Source organism: Thalassophryne amazonica, chromosome 4 (genome assembly GCF_902500255.1).
Source record: "Thalassophryne amazonica chromosome 4, fThaAma1.1, whole genome shotgun sequence".
Lineage (NCBI taxonomy): Eukaryota > Metazoa > Chordata > Actinopteri > Batrachoidiformes > Batrachoididae > Thalassophryne > Thalassophryne amazonica.
This window is the reverse complement of record NC_047106.1, coordinates 142,373,601-142,396,960: the sequence shown is the minus strand read 5'-3', so window position 1 is coordinate 142,396,960 and position 23,360 is coordinate 142,373,601. Positions and strand designations below refer to the sequence as shown.

Here is a 23,360-nt window from a genome sequence, read left to right as displayed (position 1 = left end):
TGCTTGGGAAGTTGGCTGTCATCCATCCGAACAAAGTGACCCACCCTCTGAAGCTGGTTCTTGATGGCGACACACTTGATGCTCTGTCACTTGGCTTCAGCCTGGATGCTGATGTTGGTACAGTAGTCTTCCCACCTGATGTGAAGGATACTCCTCAGTGGAATCACTCCGGCATATTCAGGTGGCGGCGGCATGTGGTCCAGGTCTCAGAGCCGTACAGAGCTGCTCCATCAAATGGAAGCCCTGGGAAGAACAAGCGAGGGGCCGAGCCAGTTGGCGAGGAGTAATCCTTTGAAAAAATCAGGACGAATAATATGGAGGAGAAAGAGGAAGGAGACAGTGCCAGATCCTGATGGACAGAAGCTTGCGACATCTGTCAGCATCTGTCAGAAACAGTGCACATCAAGACCAGGCCTGTTCTGTCATCTCAGCATCTACCATCCCATCCGGGATTAGACGATTATCCTCGTGGGATTGACAAGATTACACTCCTGCTTTATGCAGTCTTTTGTTCATTGTCAATATGATTTTATGCTATTTCCAAATAAAAGCAAAAGTTCTTGGCCTATAGAAAATATTTTTTCCAAAAGCATCTGACCTTTGACTGGTGTGACCTTTAATCCCAAACTGTCGTTTGGAAAAATTAGACGGATTGGTTTTTGTCACCGTAACACATTACAAAGATTTTGACCGTCTCTGGAAGACGCAGAGACACTGATTTATATCTTTGTCTCGATTGGATTAGGGTATTATCTGATTACAAAGAACCATAACGAACATGTCTCCATTCTGACGTAACTATTACGCCATAATTGTGTTCGATGAGTAATAATTGGTACAACATTAAGACCTCTTTTATTGGGGCTCCTCTCCCTGAAAACCTCCAGTGTGACACCAGTTTTGTCTTCCTGTGATGTGGACTTGAACAGATAGTCAGCACTGAGTTTTCTGTGACAGCCATATTGAATTTGGTATTTTAATGGCAATTCTGAAAATATCTTGTGATGCTCCCCATCTGTAATTGATAAATATGTACTTAAGAAGCTTCGGACCAATTTTTGCTGCTTTTATGTGAAAATTTGATGCAAAGCATCCTGACTAAAATCACTTTAAAACCACTTCTGGTTAAGATTTGAAATGACTTCCTGACTTTTCACCTTTGAAACAATTCATTACTTCTTCCTAAGTGAAAACGTTTGAGCATTAATCACTGATGAAAATGACTCACGTCTTCATTGCGAACTCCAAACAGGGTGTTGTAGTGTCCGGGGTATCCGACGAACCTAAACACAAATAAAAAGAATGACTATGTCTCAGAATGACCTGTTCAGTCATTCGACTTGTAGGAGGCACTGTGGTGACAGGACTTCTTTTACAGCTCAGGTGTTCAGGAAGCACTGAAAAATGTGTCTCATTTGTATGAGATTGAGTCCCAACCCCAGTCTGCGAGACCTCCTGCACAGGAAGTAGACCCAACCCCAGTCTGTGAGACCTCCTGCACAGGAAGTAGACCCAACCCCAGTCTGCGAAACCTCCAGCACATGAAGTAGACCCAATCCCAGTCTGCGAGACCTCCTGCACAGGAAGTAGACCCAACCCCAGTCTGTGAGACCTCCTCCACAGGAAGTAGACCCAACCCCAGTCTGCGAGACCTCCTCCACAGGAAGTAGACCCAACCCCAGTCTGCGAGACCTCCTGCACAGGAAGTAGACCCAACCCCAGTCTGTGAGACCTCCTCCACAGGAAGTAGACCCAACCCCAGTCTGCGAGACCTCCTGCACAGGAAGTAGACCCAACCCCAGTCTGCGAAACCTCCAGCACATGAAGTAGACCCAACCCCAGTCTGCGAGACCTCCTGCACAGGAAGTAGACCCAACCCCAGTCTGCGAAACCTCCAGCACATGAAGTAGACCCAACCCCAGTCTGCGAAACCTCCTGCACAGGAAGTAGACCCAACCCCAGTCTGCGAGACCTCCTGCACAGGAAGTAGACCCAACCCCAGTCTGCGAGACCTCCTGCACAGGAAGTAGACCCACCCCAGTCTGCGAGACCTCCTGCACAGGAAGTAGACCCAACCCCAGTCTGCGAAACCTCCAGCACATGAAGTAGACCCAACCCCAGTCTGCGAAACCTCCTGCACAGGAAGTAGACCCAACCCCAGTCCGCGAGACCTCCTGCACAGGAAGTAGACCCAACCCCAGTCTGCAAGACCTCTTGCACAGGAAGTAGACCCAACCCCAGTCTGTGAGACCTCCTCCACAGGAAGTAGGCCCAACCCCAGTCTGCGAGACCTCCTGCACAGGAAGTAGACCCAACCCCAGTCTGCGAAACCTCCAGCACATGAAGTAGACCCAACCCCAGTCTGCAAAACCTCCTGCACAGGAAGTAGACCCAACCCCAGTCTGCGAAACCTCCAGCACATGAAGTAGACCCAACCCCAGTCTGCGAAACCTCCTGCACAGGAAGTAGACCCAACCCCAGTCTGCGAGACCTCCTGCACAGGAAGTAGACCCAACCCCAGTCTGCGAGACCTCCTGCACAGGAAGTAGACCAACCCCAGTCTGCGAGACCTCCTGCACAGGAAGTAGACCCAACCCCAGTCTGCGAGACCTCCTGCACAGGAAGTAGACACAACCCCAGTCTGCGGAACCTCCTGCACATGAAGTAGACCCAACCTCAGTCTGCGAAACCTCCTCCACAGGAAGTAGACCCAACCCCAGTCTGCGAGACCTCCTGCTCAGGAAGTAGACCCAACCCCAGTCTGCGAAACCTCCTCCACAGGAAGTAGACCCAACCCCAGTCTGCGAAACCTCCTCCACAGGAAGTAGACCCAACCCCAGTCTGCGAGACCTCCTCCACAGGAAGTAGACCCAACCCCAGTCTGCGAGACCTCCTGCACAGGAAGTAGACCCAACCCCAGTCTGCGAGACCTCCTGCACAGGATGTAGACCCAACCCCAGTCTGCGAGACCTCCTGCACAGGAAGTAGACCCAACCCCAGTCTGCGAGACCTCCTGCCCAGGAAGTAGACCCAACCCCAGTCTGCGAAACCTCCAGCACATGAAGTAGACCCAACCCCAGTCTGCGAGACCTCCTGCACAGGAAGTAGACCCAACCCCAGTCTGCGAGACCTCCTGCACAGGAAGTAGACCCAACCCCAGTCTGCGAGACCTCCTGCACAGGAAGTAGACCCAACCCCACTCTGCGAGACCTCCTGCACAGGAAGTAGACCCAACCCCAGTCTGCAAGACCTCCTGCACAGGAAGTAGACCCAACCCCAGTCTGCGAGACCTCCTGCACAGGAAGTAGACCCAACCCCAGTCTGCGAAACCTCCAGCACATGAAGTAGACCCAACCCCAGTCTGCGAGACCTCCTGCACAGGAAGTAGACCCAACCCCAGTCTGCGAGACCTCCTGCACAGGAAGTAGATCCAACCCCAGTCTGCGAGACCTCCTGCACAGGAAGTAGACCCAACCCCAGTCTGCAAGACCTCCTGCACAGGAAGTAGACCCAACCCCAGTCTGCGAGACCTCCTGCACAGGACGTAGACCCAACCCCAGTCTGCGAAACCTCCTGCACATGAAGTAGACCCAACCCCAGTCTGTGAGACCTCCTGCACAGGAGGTAGACCCAACCCCAGTCTGTGAGACCTCCTGCACAGGACGTAGACCCAACCCCACTCTGAGACCTCCAGCAGATGAAGTAGACCCAACTCCAGTCTGTGAGACCTCCTCCACAGGAAGTAGACCCAACCCCAGTCTGCGAAACCTCCTGCACATGAAGTAGACCCAACCTCAGTCTGTGAGACCTCCTCCACAGGAAGTAGACCCAACCCCAGTCTGTGAGACCATAGACATTATATACGTAGACGTCTCATAACTTGCTGCAACGTAATCCAGCGTCACCACCATATTGGATGGGTCTCTTCAACAAAAGGCTCGCATCAGAGTCAACCAGAGTTAATGGAGAGTGAGCAGATTTGCTGTTATTTTGTGCTGCTTACGGTTGCAATAACCAGCACAGTACAGAAGCCAGATTGCATGGGATTACCTTCCATAAATAAGATTTCACAATTGTATTAATTTTGGTTATTCTACCATTTGTAATATTATGTCATGGCAGCCGGTCTGCTCTGTGTCAGCCTGATCCTGTCAGATCTCAGAAGCTAAGCAGTGCAGCATCTGGTTAGTACTTGGATGGGATTCCTCTTTGGAACACCAGCGGCTGTGTATGTGTTTCTCCGGGTGAAACTGGAGTTGTGTCAGGAAGGGCATCCGGCATAAAACTTGTGCCAAATACCAATGCGGATCTATCCGCTGTGGTGACCCCGTCCCGAGACAGGGGCAGCCGAAATTACAGCACACAGTCTTATGTCATGGTAACTAGGCCTGGGCGATATATTGATTTTATTGATTAATTCAAATTTTTGTTGCGGACGATTTAAGAAATAAAAAAATTCGAGTTTTTTTCTCCTCTTGCAGCAGCACACCTTTTTGTCCGCAGGACCTTCCATAGCTCCCCCCCTCCCCGTCCCGTTTCCGTCACACAATAACAAACATGGCTAACCGCTAATGGAGAGCAAGTTTCGTCAGTGGTTTGGGATTGCTGCGACAGAGGCGGAACAAGTGACTGGATGCTGCAAAGTTTGTCTAAAGCCACGGTTCTCCCCAGACAATGGAACAACGGCGTAGTGCCGTTATATTTTTGTTTAATCCAGCCAGTCTGTTTGTGCTGATCGGACTGCTGCCTGCTCGTCCCTCCACTGCCAGCAGCCAGCCGAGCAGAGCAGAGTCACAGTGCTGCAGCTCAGAGTGAGACAGCACGTGGTCTCAGTGAAAGAACAAAAAGTCTGTCAAAGTCTTCCAACAAAAACAGCTCCTTCTGCCTGCATAGCTAGTGACACATTAATGCTTTATTTTACAGATGAAAGCTTTCTTGTTTCCAAAGTTTGCTCAAATAAGCCACAAAGACAGTGTGAGAGTGACGAGTCTCTCGTTCCCTCATAACGAGAGAACGAGAGAGAGAGAGAGAGAGAGAGAGAGAGAGAGAGAGAGAGAGAGGAGGAAAAAGTGTGAACAGATGCTCCACACTGTAAAAAAAAAAAAAAAAAAAGCAGGGAAGCAATTTTAATCAACGATCATCTTCACCACACAATTCAGTGAAACAGTAAAGTGTGAAAAAGTGACTCAAAGTTTTTCCATCCAGGATTTCATCATTAAAACAGCAAATTTACTTCTTACAGAAGTGTTTTCTTTTTATTATTGTTGTTTATGCACCAATGACACCAGATCAAAACACTTGTATGTGAGAACTTGGCAATAAATTTGATTCTGATTTGACAATCAAATCAGTCCAGATTTAGCTCAATTAAGGGTTGTATTGTTTTTAAAAGTATGCAATCCCACTCAGAAATGTTAAAAAGAAAAAACTAAACTGTCAACACGACAGTAAAACTCCGCCTGTTTTACTGGATTAAAGGTACAGTATGTCAATTTTAAAGCAGAGGAGAGTAAATGTTATGGCCATCAAATATTAACGTGTTTTTAAACTTTTCAATGTTATTTATTTTATTAACTTAGACAGAAACATGCAAAAAGAACTTTGATATTACAACATAAGTCTGAGAATAAACAAGTTTTAACTGGAAATAATGGCACGGAAGACACACACAAAGTCAATTTAACAGTGCCTGCGGCTGAAAGAGGCATGTAGTAGGATGGCTACATGTATAGTTTAACTTTACCTGTGCCTGACACAGGTGTGTTGTAGGATGGCTACATGTACAGTTTAATGGTACCTAAGACTGACAGACGTGTGTAGTAGGATGGCTACATGTACAGTATAACGTTACCTGTGCCTGACACAGGTGTGTAGTAGGATAGCTACATGTACAGTATAACATTACCTGTGCCTGACACAGGTGTCCAGTAGGATAGCTACATATACAGTATAACGTTACCTGTGCCTGACACAGGTGTCCAGTAGGATAGCTACATGTACAGTATAATGTTACCTGTGCCTGACACAGGTGTGTCGTAGGATGGCTACATGTACAGTTTAACGTTACCTGTGCCTGACACAGGTGTGTAGTAGGATAGCTACATGTACAGTATAACGTTACCCGTGCCTGACACAGGTGTGTAGTAGGATAGCTACATGTACAGTATAACGTTACCTGTGCCTGACACAGGTGTCCAGTAGGATAGCTACATGTACAGTATAATGTTACCTGTGCCTGACACAGGTGTCCAGTAGGATGGCTACATGTACAGTTTAACGTTACCCGTGCCTGCCAGAGGTGTGTAGTAGGATGGCTACATGTACAGTTTAATGGGAGCTAAGACTGACAGAGGTGTGTAGTAGGATGGCTACCTGTACAGTTTAATGTTACCTGTGCCTGACAGAGGTGTGTCGTAGGATGGCTACATGTACAGTGTAATGTTACCTGCGCCTGACACATGTACAGTTTAGCATTACCTGTGCCTGACACAGGTGTGTAGTAGGATAGCTACATGTAAAGTATAACGTTACCTGTGCCTGACACAGGTGTCCAGTAGGATAGCTACATGTACAGTATAATGTTACCTGTGCCTGACACAGGTGTCCAGTAGGATAGCTACATGTACAGTATAATGTTACCTGTGCCTGACACAGGTGTCCAGTAGGATGGCTACATGTACAGTATAATGTTACCTGTGCCTGACACAGGTGTCCAGTAGGATGGCTACATGTACAGTATAATGTTACCTGTGCCTGACACAGGTGTCCAGTAGGATAGCTACATGTACAGTTTAACGTTACCCGTGCCTGCCAGAGGTGTGTAGTAGGATGGCTACATGAACACTTTAATGGTACCTAAGCCTGACAGAGGCGTGTAGTAGGATGGGTACATGTACAGTTTAACAATGCCCGTGTGTGAGAGAGAGGTGTGTAGTAGGATGGCTATATGTAAAGTCTAATGGTACCCGAGCTTGACAGAGGCATGCCATAGGATGGTTACATGTAAAGTTTAATGATACTCGCGGCTGACAGAGGCATGTGATAGGATAGTTACTTGTACAATTTAACGGTACCCGAACCTGACAGAGGCGTATGGTAGGATGGTTACATGTGCAGTTTAACAGTGCCTGCAGCTGACAGGGGCATGTAGTAGGATGGGTACATGTACAGTTTAACGTTACCTGTGCCTGACACAGGTGTGTAGTAGGATGTTTACATGTACAGTTTAACAATGCCCACACCTGACAGAGAGGTGTATAGTAGGATGGCTACATGTAAAGTTTAATGGTACCCGAGCCTGACAGAGGCATGCCATAGGACGGTTACATGTAAAGCAGAGGTGGCCAAGTTCTGTCCTTGAGAGCTACATTCCTAACACACTCTTAGTTGTCTCCCTGCTCCAACACACCTGAATCCAATGAAAGGCTCATTAAAAGTCTGCTAACGAGTCTTTCATTGGATTCAGGTGTGTTGGAGCAGGGAGACAACTAAGTGTCAGGAAGGTAGCTCTCGAGGACCGAACTTGGCCACCCGTGTTGTAAAGTTTAACGATACTCGCGGCTGAGTTGAGTTGCAGATCTGAGTGGTCAAGAGAGTTAGCTGCTTGTAGCCTTTTCAGCAAAGACAGGGAGAAGCATATCAGCTGGAGGGTTAATTCTTGAGTTGGAGGGTTGTAAAGTGTTTTCAAAGTGTCAAATATTTTCTGGAACTGACAGCGAGGAGTGGATGGTGAGGAATGGACAGTGAGAAATAGACAATGAGAAATAGACAGCAAGGAAGGACAGTGAGCAATAGACAGGAATGGATAGTGAGGAACAGATGGTGGGACATTTCCCTCTGGAGGCCAGCTGATGGACATTCTTGCCGGTGGCTGCTCACCTGCCTTTGAAGAAGGCGATGTAAATGGGAGCTGAGTAGAAGTTGACAAACTGGAAGATGAAGACTTTGAGGATGAACATATCTTCATATTTGGACTGTGTGCGATGCATCTCTGGTGAAAACAAACAGACATCATTTTCCAATCAGACGTCCCTAAAACTTTCTTGTATGAAACAAAATTTAATATTTTTCCAAATGATATTTTCAGTAACTTGAAGCATTTCCTGCATTCATCCTGCAACATAAAAATAAACTTTTTCAGGGAACAATAACCTCTGAGCATCTCCATGTTAAGGAACAGGAACCAGCAGGCCTTTTGAAAATACTTCAGGGTCACTCCATCTAAAATCACCCAAAGGCTTCAGGTTACCGCTCAGCCATTTTTAGCCAATTTAATATGTTATTCCTGTTACAAAGTTAGAGTCTGAGAGCCAAATATTAGGTCTATATCTTGAAAAGTTTTAAAATGACATATTACGCCCATTTAGGAATCCCTTCAGTAGCATCCTGTCTCTGTGAGATCGGATTTTAAGGTTCTGTTACTGGCCTATAAAATCGTTCATGGACTGGCACCTCCCTATCTGGCTGACCTGGTTAAGCCCTATGTACCGGCTCGGGTGCAGGGCATCTCTGTGTTCCCAGGGTGAATAAAAAGTCTGCCGGTCACAGAGCTTTTTCTTATCATGCGCCTGCGCTGGGGAATGATCTCCTGGTGCACATGAGGCAGTCAGATACTGTGGAGACTTTTAAGTCCAGACTAAAGACTCATTTGTTCTCTTTGTTTTACCACTAGTATATTGTGTTATTATGTGTTTTTATTTGTGTACCTTTTTATGGTTTTGCTTTTATTATGTTTTTAACTCTGTGAGTGAGATAGATTATCTTGTTGGTAGTTTTACATCCTCATTGAGGACAACTTTGGATGCTGTAGCTCCTCTGAAAAAGAGAGCTTTAAATCAGAAGTGCCTGACTCCGTGGTATAACTCACAAACTCTCATCTTAAAGCAGATAACCCGTAACCCAGTTTCTGCTGTATCTGTTAGCTGTTTAATCTGCGCAGTTAGATTGATCTAGTTAACTAGATAACGATTTGTTTCACAGTGTAATCTTCATGTGCCTTAACTAAAGCACTCCCTCTGCTGAATCACCTCTAAATTATTTACACATTATTCACTTTGTGTGTTTTTAGGAATCCGCTAGCTTAGCGCAGCTACTAGCTCTTAGCCGGTTTAGCATGGCGGCTTCTCCTGTCTCTCCCGCACTTTTCTGCTCTGGGTGTGAAATGTTTAGTTATTCCTCGGCCTCCTTTAGCAGTAATGGCATTTGTAATAAATGTAGCTTATTCGTAGCTTTGGAGGCCAGGCTGGGCGAATTGGAGACTCGGCTCCGCACCGTGGAAAATTCTACAGCTAGCCAGGCCCCTGTAGTCGGTGCGGACCAAGGTAGCTTAGCCGCCGTTAGCTGTCCCCCAGCAGATCCCAAGCAGCCGGGAAAGCAGGCCGACTGGGTGACTGTGAAGAGGAAGCGTAGTTCTAAACAGAAGCCCCATGTACACCGCCAACCCGTTCACATCTCTAACCGTTTTTCCCCACTCGATGACACACCCGCCGAGGATCAAACTCTGGTTATTGGCGAAATAATAATTTCTCTGTTTTGAGAAATGTGAAGTTAGCGACACCAGCAACCATAGTCAATTGTCTTCCGGGGGCCAGAGCAGGCGACATTGAAGGAAATTTGAAACTGCTGGCTAAGGCTAAGCGTAAATTTGGTAAGATTGTAATGACACCCGGTTACGCCAATCGGAGGTCACTAAAATTAACATTGAATCGGTGTGTAACTTTGCAAAAACAATGTCGGACTCTGTAGTTTTCTCTGGGCCCCTCCCCAATTGGACCGGGAGTGACATGTTTAGCTACATGTTCTCCTTGAATTGCTGGCTGTCTGAGTGGTGTCCAAAAAATGAGGTGGGCTTCATAGATAATTGGCAAAGCTTCTGGGGAAAACCTGGTCTTGTTAGGAGAGACGGCATCCATCCCACTTTGGATGGAGCAGCTCTCATTTCTAGAAATCTGGCCAATTTTCTTAAATCCTCCAAACTGTGACTATCCAGGGTTGGGACCAGGAAGCAGAGTTGTAGTCTTACACACCTCTCTGCAGCTTCTCTCCCCCTGCCATCCCCTCATTACCCCATCCCCGTAGAGACGGTGCCTGCTCCCAGACCACCAATAACCAGTAAAAATCTATTTAAGCATAAAAATTCAAAAAGAAAAAATAATATAGCACCTTCAACTGCACCACAGACTAAAACAGTTAAATGTGGTCTATTAAACATTAGGTCTCTCTCTTCTAAGTCCCTGTTAGTAAATGATATAATAATTGATCAACATATTGATTTATTCTGCCTTACAGAAACCTGGTTACAGCAGGATGAATATGTTAGTTTAAATGAGTCAACAGCCCCGAGTCACACTAACTGTCAGAATGCACGTAGCACGGGCCGAGGCGGAGGATTAGCAGCAATCTTCCATTCCAGCTTATTAATTAATCAAAAACCCAGACAGAGCTTTAATTCATTTGAAAGCTTGACTCTTAGTCTTGTCCATCCAAATTGGAAGTCCCAAAAACCAGTTTTATTTGTTATTATCTATCGTCCACCTGGTCGTTACTGTGAGTTTCTCTGTGAATTTTCAGGCCTTTTGTCTGACTTAGTGCTTAGCTCAGATAAGATAATTATAGTGGGCGATTTTAACATCCACACAGATGCTGAGAATGACAGCCTCAACACTGCATTTAATCTATTATTAGACTCAATTGGCTTTGCTCAAAATGTAAATGACTCCACCCACCACTTTAATCATATCTTAGATCTTGTTCTGACTTATGGTATGGAAATTGAAGACTTAACAGTATTCCCTGAAAACTCCCTTCTGTCTGATCATTTCTTAATAACATTTACATTTACTCTGATGGACTACCCAGCAGTGGGGAATAAGTTTCATTACACTAGAAGTCTTTCAGAAAGCGCTGTAACTAGGTTTAAGGATATGATTCCTTCTTTATGTTCTCTAATGCCATATACCAACACAGTGCAGAGTAGCTACCTAAACTCTCTGAGTGAGATAGAGTATCTCGTCAATAGTTTTACATCCTCATTGAAGACAACTTTGGATGCTGTAGCTCCTCTGAAAAAGAGAGCTTTAAATCAGAAGTGCCTGACTCCATGGTATAACTCACAAACTCGCAGCTTAAAGCAGATAACCCGTAAGTTGGAGAGGAAATGGCGTCTCACTAATTTAGAAGATCTTCACTTAGCCTGGAAAAAGAGTCTGTTGCTCTATAAAAAAGCCCTCCGTAAAGCTAGGACATCTTACTACTCATCACTAACTGAAGAAAATAAGAACAACCCCAGGTTTCTTTTCAGCACTGTAGCCAGGCTGGCAAAGAGTCAGAGCTCTATTGAGCCGAGTATTCCTTTAACTTTAACTAGTAATGACTTCATGACTTTCTTTGCTAATAAAATTTTAACTATTAGAGAAAAAATTACTCATAACCATCCCAAAGACGTATCGTTATCCTTGGCTGCTTTCAGTGATGCCGGTATTTGGTTAGACTCTTTCTCTCCGATTGTTCTGTCTCAGTTATTTTCATTAGTTACTTCATCCAAACCATCAACATGTCTATTACACCCCATTCCTACCAGGCTGCTCAAGGAAGCCCTACAATTAATTAATGCTTCGATCTTAAATATGATCAATCTATCTTTATTAGTTGGCTATGTAGCACAGGCTTTTAAGGTGGCAGTAATTAAACCATTACTTAAAAAGCCATCACTTGACCCAGCTATCTTAGCTAATTATAGGCCAATCTCCAACCTTCCTTTTCTCTCAAAAATTCTTGAAAGGGTAGTTGTAAAACAGCTAACTGATCATTTGCAGAGGAATGGTCTATTTGAAGAGTTTCAGTCAGGTTTTAGAATTCATCATAGTACAGAAACAGCATTAGTGAAGGTTACAAATGATCTTCTTATGGCCTCAGACAGTGGACTCATCTCTGTGCTTGTTTTGTTGGACCTCAGTGCTGCTTTTGATACTGTTGACCATAAAATTTTATTACAGAGATTAGGGCATGTCATAGGTATTAAAGGCACTGCGCTGCGGTGGTTTGAATCATATTTGGTGTCTAACCAGATCCTTACTCTGGATGGCATTACCCTGACCTGTTCCTCCTCTGCTGGGCGGTTTTATGAAAACGGGCATGTGCAGGTTTTCCTCTTTATGTCTCAGAAAGACAGGAATTTCAGTGGGATGTGGTGAGTTGACACATCCACCACACCTCAGAACCATCTTAGGTCACCCATATTGGCCTCTCTTCATTGGCTTCCTGTTAATTCTAGAATAGAATTTAAAATTCTTCTTCTTACTTATAAGGTTTTGAATAATCAGGTCCCATCTTATCTTAGGGACCTCATAGTACCATATCACCCCAATAGAGCGCTTCGCTCTCAGACTGCAGGCTTACTTGTAGTTCCTAGGGTTTGTAAGAGTAGAAAGGGAGGCAGAGCCTTCAGCTTTCAGGCTCCTCTCCTGTGGAACCAGCTCCCAATTCAGATCAGGGAGACAGACACCCTCTCTACTTTTAAGATTAGGCTTAAAACTTTCCTTTTTGCTAAAGCTTATAGTTAGGGCTGGATCAGGTGACCCTGAACCATCCCTTAGTTATGCTGCTATAGACTTAGACTGCTGGGGGGTTCCCATGATGCACTGAGTGTTTCTTTCTCTTTTTGCTCTGTATGCACCACTCTGCATTTAATCATTAGTGATTGATCTCTGCTCCCCTCCACAGCATGTCTTTTTCCTGGTTCTCTCCCTCAGCCCCAACCAGTCCCAGCAGAAGACTGCCCCTCCCTGAGCCTGGTTCTGCTGGAGGTTTCTTCCTGTTAAAAGGGAGTTTTTCCTTCCCACTGTCGCCAAGTTCTTGCTCACAGGGGGTCGTTTTGACCGTTGGGGTTTTACATAATTATTGTATGGCCTTGCCTTACAATATAAAGCGCCTTGGGGCAACTGTTTGTTGTGATTTGGCTATATAAATAAAATTGATTGATTGAATTGATTGATTAATCTTTTAATTCATTTTGTTCTGTTTTCGTCCAAGCTGTGTTGTGTGAAGCGCCTTGAGGTGATTTTACTGTGACTTGATGCTATACAAATTAAAAAAATTGGGGTGGGGGGGTGTCTGCCTCGCCAGTTCTGCCCTGCTCTGGGGCTGTGGGGCACGGGGTCCCGCGGCCTGTTGGGGGGTGGGTGGTGGTGTGCAGGAGATGTGCTGGGGGGCGATGGCTGCTGGGGGGTTGGGGGCCGTGCTCTCTGTGGGATGATGCCCCGCTCTCGCTTGGGCGGTCTCCTGGTCTTGGGCTTTGGTGTTTGGGGTAGGGCCTGGGGTGGGGGAGGGTTTGGGGGCTGGTGGGAGTTTGGAGGAGTCCTGCTGGCTGCACTGGGGGGGCTTGGGTGTTGTGGGGGCCTTGTGCTTCCTGGCCCCAGGGGTTGGGCCTCGCCTTTTGTCTGGGGGCTGGGCCCCGCCCTCGTATAGCTTGGTGGTCCTTGCCCGTGTTTTGGATTCTGTTGTGGTGGCTCCTTTGCCCCCCGCCCTTGCTGCTGCTTGCTCCCGCCTTCGGGGGCCATGGCCCTGGTGGTGTGGTTCTGGGGTCCCCCCTATTGGTGGGCTCTGCCGGTGCCCTGTGTACTTCCCTTGGGTATGGGGCTGCTCCCCGTACCTCCGTGGAGGGGGGTGGGGGGGTGGGGGGGTGTTGGGGGTGGATCTTGAAGGCTGATCGGGACGAGTGGATGGGGGTCACACACACACACACACACACACACACACACACACACACACACACACACACACACACACACACACACACCACGTTCACTCACGCACTACATACCTTCTGTCGTGCAAGAATAAATTGCATATATGCGTATTAATGTTCAGAAATGGTTCTGCCAGTGTGGCACTTACCATGACTATATATGCAGACAGGGAAAAAAAAAAAATTAAAAATTGATGTGATTAGTTACAGCCCAAGGAAATTTTATTGATTATTGTCAAATTTTGAGAAAACAGTATATTCTGTTTTTATTTACATTTTACACAATGTCCCAACTTCATTGGAATTGGGGATGTACAAAACACAGTGAGAACGACTGGTCAGGTACGATGTCAACCACGCAAGGGCACTCGCAGTAATCCCAAAATGATTCTTCTGCCTGTCGAGCAGAATATGATGATCCACTGTATCAAATGCAGCACTGAGATCTAACAGCAACAGAACCGTAGTGGTGTCCGAATCCACTGTAAGCAGAAGATCATTCACCACTTTAGTGAGAGCCGTCTCTGGGATATGGGACCTGCCTATCTCGGCTTTCAGTGGCTTACCAGTTGAGTGAGTATAAGAGAAATTGTGGAGAGCTGGGCATGTCCCAACTTGTCCTCTAACACTCCGAAATGGAGGTGTTCCTTTGTCTTGCTTCATCAGCGAATCGGTCGTGACGCGCGAAGCCTCCGCGCGGCTTTCCATGACAAAATCTCTTGTTAAAAGTGAAATCTGCCGGAAAATGGTTGACGTCCAGCTCTTGTGATAACCAGAGAAATTGCACACGACGGTCCCGGCTCCACACAGCGATCCGTTTAGAAATGATATGGTGTTTTCTGCCTCTCGATGGCGGCTCAGAGCATGGCGCGCCGTGCGCCATTGTGGGCCGTCCTTACATCTGTAGTAACAGTCCTTATTCTCTGTGAAGCCCGTAAAATTTTCACCGAAAGCCAGATAAATTTTTCGAATGGTTTCCAGCTGCCTGTCTCTAACAGTTTCTGAAAAAATTCTAATGGAAAAAAAGCCCAAATCATTCCGCCATTTCCTCCCAATGAAACAACGACGAGAGGGGTGGAGCAGTGCTCACTCAAAGCCTGCCCACAGGCGAATGACGCAACCGACAGGCGTGGAAAAACTCACGCATGCACATGAAGGTTCAAGCTTGGCTGACGTAAAAACATATGAATCAAATCCATATAGTTTTTGAAAAAAATAAATGGTACGATACTTTTCTAGCAGACCTCGTATCTATTTGTGCTGAAAATTTTGTGCTGAAAAACATTTTTGTCAGACAGACAGACAGACAGACAGTCAAATAAATAAATGCAGATGATTTTATTACATCCTTGGTGGATGTAATTAGGAGGGATGAAAGTTACATTAACTGAAGAACAAAAACAAGGAAATGAGCACATCAGTTTGGTTATTACTCCTACTTGTTGATGTTGTAATAAGCCGTCTTTGTGAGGTGTCACCGACCAAACGGTCCCCTCTAAAAATCAGTTTTCCTGCCTTCACTGTGCATGCGTCATTTCTGAGCATCAGCAGCGATTCACTGATTATCGCCTCGTTTCTGCTTCAAACTGCCTCCAGTCATCATCTATCTCAGTGACAGATAATCATTTCCACATAAATTCAACATTATTTCATCATAAAAGATGGAGGAAGCGATCAGAGTGCCGCAGCAACGCATCTGAGTTTGAAGTGCTGCTGCTGTGCTTACGTCATTTCAGAGCGTCAGCAGCAATTCACTGATTATCACCTTGTTTCTGCTTAAAACTGACTTTAGAATGATTTAAGAGGTTTTACTTTGTCATCTGATGGTTAATAATCACATTATTCCCTTTGATTGCTTTGGGTGGAGAGATGTGCTGTTGTGGTCCCAAATGATGCATGCGCAGTGAAGGCAGGGCAGACCAATTTTTAGGGGTTTAGTTGGCGTCACTGCACAAAGACGGCTACCCACATAACTTGTGAGTGGTAAGACGGCCGCCCTTTTGCTTCAGCGATTTGTATGGCATATATAAGCCAATGAGATGTCCAGTGTTATATAGAGATCAGTGAAGGACCCCTAAAACTGGTGGTCTCGTGATGTGAGCTAAAACAGCATTAGGGATCAATTGATTCAGTCGCAGCAAAAAAAAAAAAAGATGGTCGTGTCCACGTCACTTCCAGTTTGATTCTGTGTCAGATTAGTCACCGGCATTGCTAAGCACGTTGCTAAAACCTCACAGAAGGAGTGTCCGGATGTGTGACTGAGTCAACAGACTGAAAATGCATATCAGATTTCAAAGTAAGTAGTGGGTAGTGCCCAAATTATTACAATTACGCAAAAACAAAAAAAATTTAACTGGCTTTTAATACCTAGTGGTGCTGTTACATGTTTTGTTTTATGTGTTGTTTTAATTTTATCGTATGTCTATTTTGTATGCTTAAAATGGTGGTGGTGGTGGGTGGGGGGGGGGTCTGAAGGGATTAGACATGCTAATGCTCCCCAGAACCATACTGAAAAAAGTCTGAAGGACCTAAATGACATGGTGAGATGGTGAGGAGCTTCGCTCATTAAGGTTGATGACATAAACTTATTATTTACTGTTGTTGTAAATGACATTGATCATTCAATAGATCTATTGATCTCAAGCTTCTGTTCTTGCTATTCTACCTACCAATAATATTTTCATGAAAACCTTTAATAAACCCAGATGTATGCACCATTAATGCCCACAATACTAATATTAACAAATCCTGTCATTCTATTTAAAGTACCTTCATCTCAAGACCTTCATACACTCAAGCAATTTAGAATATTTAGAATATGGACCCAAGAGTCTATATACTGTGACAAAATAGCATAGTTGATTTTTGTTAATCTGACCTTGTCTATATATAGTATCCTTGGCAGAGCCAAACAAATTATATTTTAGACCCCAACAGCGAGTAAACCAAACCCAAATTTATAAAGTCGAGCAACATCCCCGCCTTCAGGGACATGACTAAATGTGTACGCTGGTGGGCAGCCTTCATTTACAGGGAGGACAGCAGTAGGTTTAAGCCATGTTTCACATAACCCAATCATATCTAAATAGTGTTCCATAATTACATTGTTTATCAACAGTGATTTTGAGGACTGTGACCTTATGTTCATGAGACTGGGTCTCATGAGCATAAGGTCACAGGCACCACAAGGTCAAGGTCATAATACGCCACACATTTTCAATGGGTGACAGGTCTGGACTGCAGGCAGGCCAGTCTAATACCTGCCGTCTTACTACGAAGCCACGCTGTTGTAACACGTGCAGAATGTGACTTGGCATTGTCTTGCTGAAATAAGCAGGGACGTCCCTGAAAAAGACGTTGCTTGGATGGCAGCATGTGTTGCTCCAAAACCTGGATGTACCTTTCAGCATTGATGGTGCCATCACAGATGTGTAAGTTGTCCATGCCATGGGCACTAACACACCCCCATACCATCACAGATGCTGGCTTTTGAACTTTGACCTGGTAACAATCTGGATGGTCTTATCCCTCTTTTGTCTGGAGGACACGACGTCCATGATTTCCAAAAACAATTTGAAATGTGGACTCATCAGACCACAGCACACTTTTCCACTTTGCGTCTGTTCATTTCAAATGAGCTTGGGCCCAGAGAAGGCGGTGGTGTTTCTGGATGTTGTTGATGTTTGGCTTTCACTTTGTATGGTAGAGTTTTAACTTGCACTTGTAGATGTAGCGACGAACTGTGTTAACTGACAATGGTTTTCTGAAGTGTTCCTGAACCCACGCGGTAAGATCCTTTACACAATGATGTCGGTTTTTAATGCAGTGTCACCTGAGGGATCAAAGGTCACGGGAATTCAGTGTTGGTTTTTGGCCTTGCTGCAAGTTTTCCAGATTCTCTGAATCTTCTGATTATGTATTACAGACTGTACATGAACATTGTTCTTAAACTGTTGGACTATTTTTTCACGCAGTTGTTCACAAAGTGGTGATCCTCGCCCCAACTTTGCTTGTGAACAGCTGAGACTTTTGGGGATGCTCCTTTTATCCCCATTAATGACACTCACCTGTTTCCAATTAACCTGTTCACCTGTGGAATGTTCCAAACAGGTGTTCTTTGAGTATTCATCAACTTTCCCAGTCTTTTGTTGCCCCTGTCCCAACTTTTTAAAACTGTATTACAGGCATCCATTTCAAAATGAGCAAATATTTGCACAAAAACAATAAAGTTTATCTGTTTGAACATTAAACATCTTGTCTTTGTGGTGTATTAATTTGAATATAGGTTGAAGAGGATTTGCAAATCATTGTATTCTATTTCTATTTACTTTTCACACAACATCCCAACTTCACTGGAATTGGGGTTGTATGTTCTCTTTGCTAAAACGCGTTGTAATTTTGCAATGTTTCAAAAATAAAACAACATTACGAGGGCTGTCAATAAAGTATAGGTCCTTTTTATTTTTTTCAAAAACTATATGGATTTCATTCATATGTTTTTACGTCAGACATGCTTGAACCCTCGTGCGCATGCGTGAGTTTTTCCACGCCTGTCGGTGACGTCATTCGCCTGTGAGCACTCCTTGTGGGAGGAGTCGTCCAGCCCCTCGTCGGAATTCCTTTGTCTGAGAAGTTGCTGAGAGACTGGCGCTTTGTTTGATCAGAATTTTTCCTAAACCTGTGAGACACATCGAAGTGGACACGGTTCGAAAAATTAAGCTGGTTTTCAGTGAAAATTTTAACGGCTGATGAGAGATTTTGAGGTGATTCTGTCGCTTTAAGGACTTTTCACGGTGCGAGACGTCGTGCAGCGCTCTCAGGCAGCGTCATCAGCCTGTTTCAAGCTGAAAACCTCCACATTTTAGGCTCTGTTGATCCAGGACGTCGTGAGAGAACAGAGAAGTTTCAGAAGAAGTCGGTTTCAGCATTTTATCCGGATATTCCACTGTTAAAGGAGATTTTTTTTAATGAAAGACGTGCGGGCGGGTCCGCGCGTCGGGACGCAGCCGGCACGGTGCGGCGGCACACGAAAAACACCTCCGTGTTGATAACCATTTGTAAAATCCAGGCGGCTTTTGATGGCTTTCAGTGGAGTGAGTATATGAGAAATTGTTTAACAGCTGGACATGTTCCAACTTGTCCTTAAGGCTTCCAACGGAGGTGTTTTTCCTGTGGCGGAGCGTCGCGACGGCTGCGAGCCGACGCTGCAATCCGCCCGCACGTCTTTCATTAAAAAAAATCTCCTTTAACAGTGGAATATCCAGATAAAATGCTGAAACCGACAAATTCTGAAACTTCTCTGTTCTCTCACGACGTCCTGGATCAACAGAGCCTGAAATGTGGAGGTTTTCAGCTTGAAACAGGCTGACGATGGCGCCTGAGAGCGCTGCGTGACGTCTCACACCGTGGGAAGTCCTTAAAGCGACAGAATCACCTCAAAATCTCTCATCAGCCGTTAAAATTTTCACTGAAAACCAGCTTAATTTTTCGAACCGTGTCCACTTTGATGTGTCTCACAGGTTTAGAAAAAATTTTGATCAAACAAAGCGCCAGTCTCTCAGCAACTTCTCAGACAAAGGAATTCCAACGAGGGGCTGGACGACTCCTCCCACAAGGAGTGCTCACAGGCGAATGACGTCACCGACAGGTGTGGAAAAACTCACGCGTGCGCACGAGGGTTCAAGCATGTCTGACGTAAAAACATATGAATGAAATCCATATAGTTTTTGAAAAAATAAAAAGGACCTATACTTTATTGACAGACCTCGTATAATTCTTGGATTTCAGTACAAACTAAATTTACTCACTTTTGTGGCATTTTAAAGGTTGTACAGCTTTAAAATGAGGTTGATTCTGGTCTTGTGCACTTCTTTTATTTTGGTGGTCACATCTCCTTGTGTAGTTTGTTTAGCTTTCTTCCTGTGTGTTTCTTCCCAGTTGTCTGTAGTTTCCTCTAAGTAGCTCCTGGTGTGCATTTAATGACTGCCTCCTCTCTCCTCCACTCCCAGATTGCCAAGTTTCCATCGTTGCTCATCTCTTCTTGTCTTGCTGACTTTAGCTTCCTGACTTTGACTCCGCCCTTTAGCCCGCTCCCTAGGACCCCGGCGCATGGATTGCCTGTCTTGTGTGCCTTGATCTTGTGCTTGTTTTAGTGACTTCTGCTTGTGCCTAAGCCCTCGTGGATTTGGCGCCTTATTGAACTGATTTTTTTCAGACACTGGTCTGGCAATTAATGTCACTTAAAAGACATTTTTCCCACATAATTGTGTTTTTCTCTGCAAAGGGTTCCTGGGTTGTGCTCCAGATGTTACAGTTTTTGGACAGATTACCATGTGCCTGAGTTAGACCATTGCTGCATATCACAATTCAGAACAATCACATCTGCTCTAACCATCCTCGCCGACGTTCATTACACCCAGGTTACGTGTGTGAGGGAAAGCCAAAGTCAAAGCGCTGAAATGACTGACACCCAAATTAATAAAAACCTGGATTATTAAAAACAAAAAAACTCTCACCTGGCACCCAGAGCATAAACATGCAGACAGTATGTCACACTGCTGGGTCCCTCCCTGAAGCTGCTTTTTCTGCTGTAACACCTACGAGTTATTCAGGGACCACATTTGGTTTGTAGGGTCCACATGTGGTAACAATCTGACAGAACTGGGATTTCCTTAGTAAGATGGCAGGGGGCGTTGTAATGAGCACATTCAAACTTATATCTCAAGAAACGTCTAATATCTCAAGAAACGTGGTTAAAAACAGAACCCTCCCGGGTTCTTTGCAGGTAGCTTAGTAGGTAAGGAAGTGATGTGCCAATATGTCGACCTCGGATTGAATCCTGCTCATTCAGCCTGTCCGTGTCCTGAGTAACCTGAGTGGGACTAGCATCCTGGAAAGGGGGAGTCATAGACACCGGCACCAACGGGCCTCTGGGCCTAGACAGGACTTGTTTCTTTGACTCCTTGAAAGCTGCTAAATCTAAAGTATCCATCTCTGCCAATTTCTGCCCATTTTCAAAAAACTGAAAGTGAACCTGAGGCCATTTGAACAAACCTTGCTAAATGATCTGCAGACTATGATGACAACCAGCTATTCAAAGAAATGTCTTCTGACAATCTCTTTCACAGTTTTTTCAAAAATATATAAGGTCTCTGTTAAACAATAGCAGGGTCTAGTCTTAACTAAACATCATACAGTAACAACATTCAGCAGAAACAAATCCAATTTCATAGGGGGTGCTCCAACTAGCACATGTCAATGTCTCATGAAACAATGGTGGACCACAATAGCCAATCAAAGTTCAGCAGCCACTTTTTTCAACTGTGAATGACCAATCTTAACTGCTGTGGTTCTGGTTGAACCCTGACAAACCCATTTTTGGATGTTTTTATGATGTGCAACTCACCCCAGCGAGTCAGGATTTTGGCCAGTGTGGTGTAGAATTTGGACAACACGAGGATCATCACCAGGTTCAACAGAGACCCTGAAACACTGGCAATCCTTCCGGCCTGCGCAAACACAAACACAAGAGCAGTGAAAGAAATTAAAATCTGGCTTCAAACAAACATCTTGTTTTTGTCTTTGCAGGTCTTCCAAGTGACTGAAGAAGTCGCTTCCAGAAAGTATGATCTGGATAATCTCTACCAGTCAAACTGTGCAGCCATTCAGGGTGACTGAACCAGGTCAAAGTACCTGTGGACATGAAGACCTCTGTCTGACCTTACCACGGGGGCTCTGGATTTGGTCCACAACAGTAAATTCCTTGCCTTTTGCCAGAATTAATTCTGGTGAATCCTTCTGCCCCGGTTAATGTTCCCCTTGTTGGGCATTATGTCTCAGGGCCTGTGACAGTGACTGATATATATATATATATATATACACACACAGCTCTGGAACAACAAACAGTTCAGGGAGTTAAAGAGCAAACTTCACTTTCTCCCACAACAACATCAACAGGAAGCGATAGCGGAGAAACAACCCGAGCTCCTTGCATGTTTACATAAAACAGCTACAATAATAATGTATAAAAACCCAGATTTACACAACAGTTTTACACACAATATACAGAAAGGTTTGTGTTGCAATTAGGGACGGGACCGGATCCCAGATCGGTATTGGGTTCCGATACGGACGTAATTCACGTATCGGAAAATACTGATCCAACCCGCGATATTTTCCGATACCAGAGAAGAGCCACTGTGAATCCTGTCAACTGCTGTTGTTTGCTCTCTGGCTTGTTTACTGCCGAATGTGAGGAGTGGAGGTTTTCTGAAGCCGGCCTGTTTGAGAGAGCTCTCTTCAGCAGTGTTCTAACTGCGGTTTGCGGCAAATTTCTGACCGGCTCTCGGCTTTAAATTGTCTGTTTGTTGAGCACGGATTTTCTGAAAAATGTGTGGTAAAAATTTAACTGCTTCACTGTCTCAAAGCTGTAAAACGCCAGCTCAGCGCGCAGCCGGAGGAGGAGCAGCGAACAGAGATTTTGTCCGCTGAAAGGGAAAAAAGTCTCCATTAAAATCCTAGTTCGTGTTTCCAAAAAGCTTGAAGTTTGCGCAGCATGAAAATTGCTGTTATCGAGAGGAAGAAAAAGAGAGAGATGGAGGGAGAGAGAAAGCATACCGTTTTATTTATATAAGGTGAGCGGTGATGACTTAAGAGAACACAGCCGGCGAGCCGTCGGGTTGGGAACGGTGCATGCTGATGTTACCCATGAACCCTGAGGTTATATAAGGTGAAATAACTGGCTGCCAACCTGCTGGGCTGAAGATCCGTGGGATGGTACTTGCTGACGTCACCAAAAATCCTGGAAAAAACCCTGCAAGATGGCATTTCTGCTGGAATTCCAGTGTGTTTGTGTAACTATATAATCTGTTTGTCCTGTTGTGTAAATGAAGTCATGAATGAATGGCGGCATTTTCATAGAGCTGAAACAACGGGTGGGTGAAAGCCTAAAGGTGCAAACTGAAGTCCACTGACCAGTTCAATTCGACTGCTGAAAGTGCCCATTTTGGACACACATATTTACACATAGGTATCTGTATTTTTAATTGTGTTCTATGCGTTAGGGCTGAAATGATTGAGTTCTTTGTTCTTGAGGCTTCTTTTTATGCTGTGATACACATGCCAGGCCTGTATCATCTGAAACAGGTGAAATCAAAGCAGTATGAGAAAGACAAAAAGAAGAGGGGAAAAAGAGAAGAAGAAGAAGAAGAAGAAAGAAAAATACTTATTTTAATATACCACAAGCAGCCATGATTTTGGGAAAGAGGGAGTCATGTTCTCATCCTTAAACCAACGTTTCACTATTGTGAGCTCAGAGTGTTTTTGAGTTGTGAAATATTTTGTCAAACTTGCTGGAGGGTTTTCGAGTCTGTTGAATTTGTTATTTTATTTCTGCTCCTAATATTAAATGCACCTGGAAGATTCTGAATGACATGGTATATGAGTTAAAGGTATGAAAATAAAAACAGCAACAGGAAATTTAGTGACAAACTTGTCCTTCACACTATAGTCCATTTTCACTGTTACCAGCACCAAAAACCAAGGAATAAAACATTTAGTTTTAGTCCAGGTCATACGAGAGCATGTGTCCCACGTAGAGCTGTGTCCCATGGACAAC

At 44.9% G+C, this 23,360-nt stretch overlaps 1 protein-coding gene across 1 annotated transcript in view; it reads right to left on the bottom strand.

The window, feature by feature from the left end:
• ano7 (anoctamin 7) overlaps positions 1 to 23,360 on the bottom strand; it is a 255,141-nt gene that overhangs the window by 50,788 nt on the left and 180,993 nt on the right. Inside the window, exons 15-17 of the mRNA XM_034168698.1 lie at positions 21,150 to 21,252; positions 7,879 to 7,990; positions 1,229 to 1,283 (exon numbers count right to left, since the gene is read on the bottom strand). Of these exons, the coding sequence (XP_034024589.1) occupies positions 1,229 to 1,283; positions 7,879 to 7,990; positions 21,150 to 21,252 (270 nt within the window). The remainder of the gene's footprint in view (positions 1 to 1,228; positions 1,284 to 7,878; positions 7,991 to 21,149; positions 21,253 to 23,360) is intronic.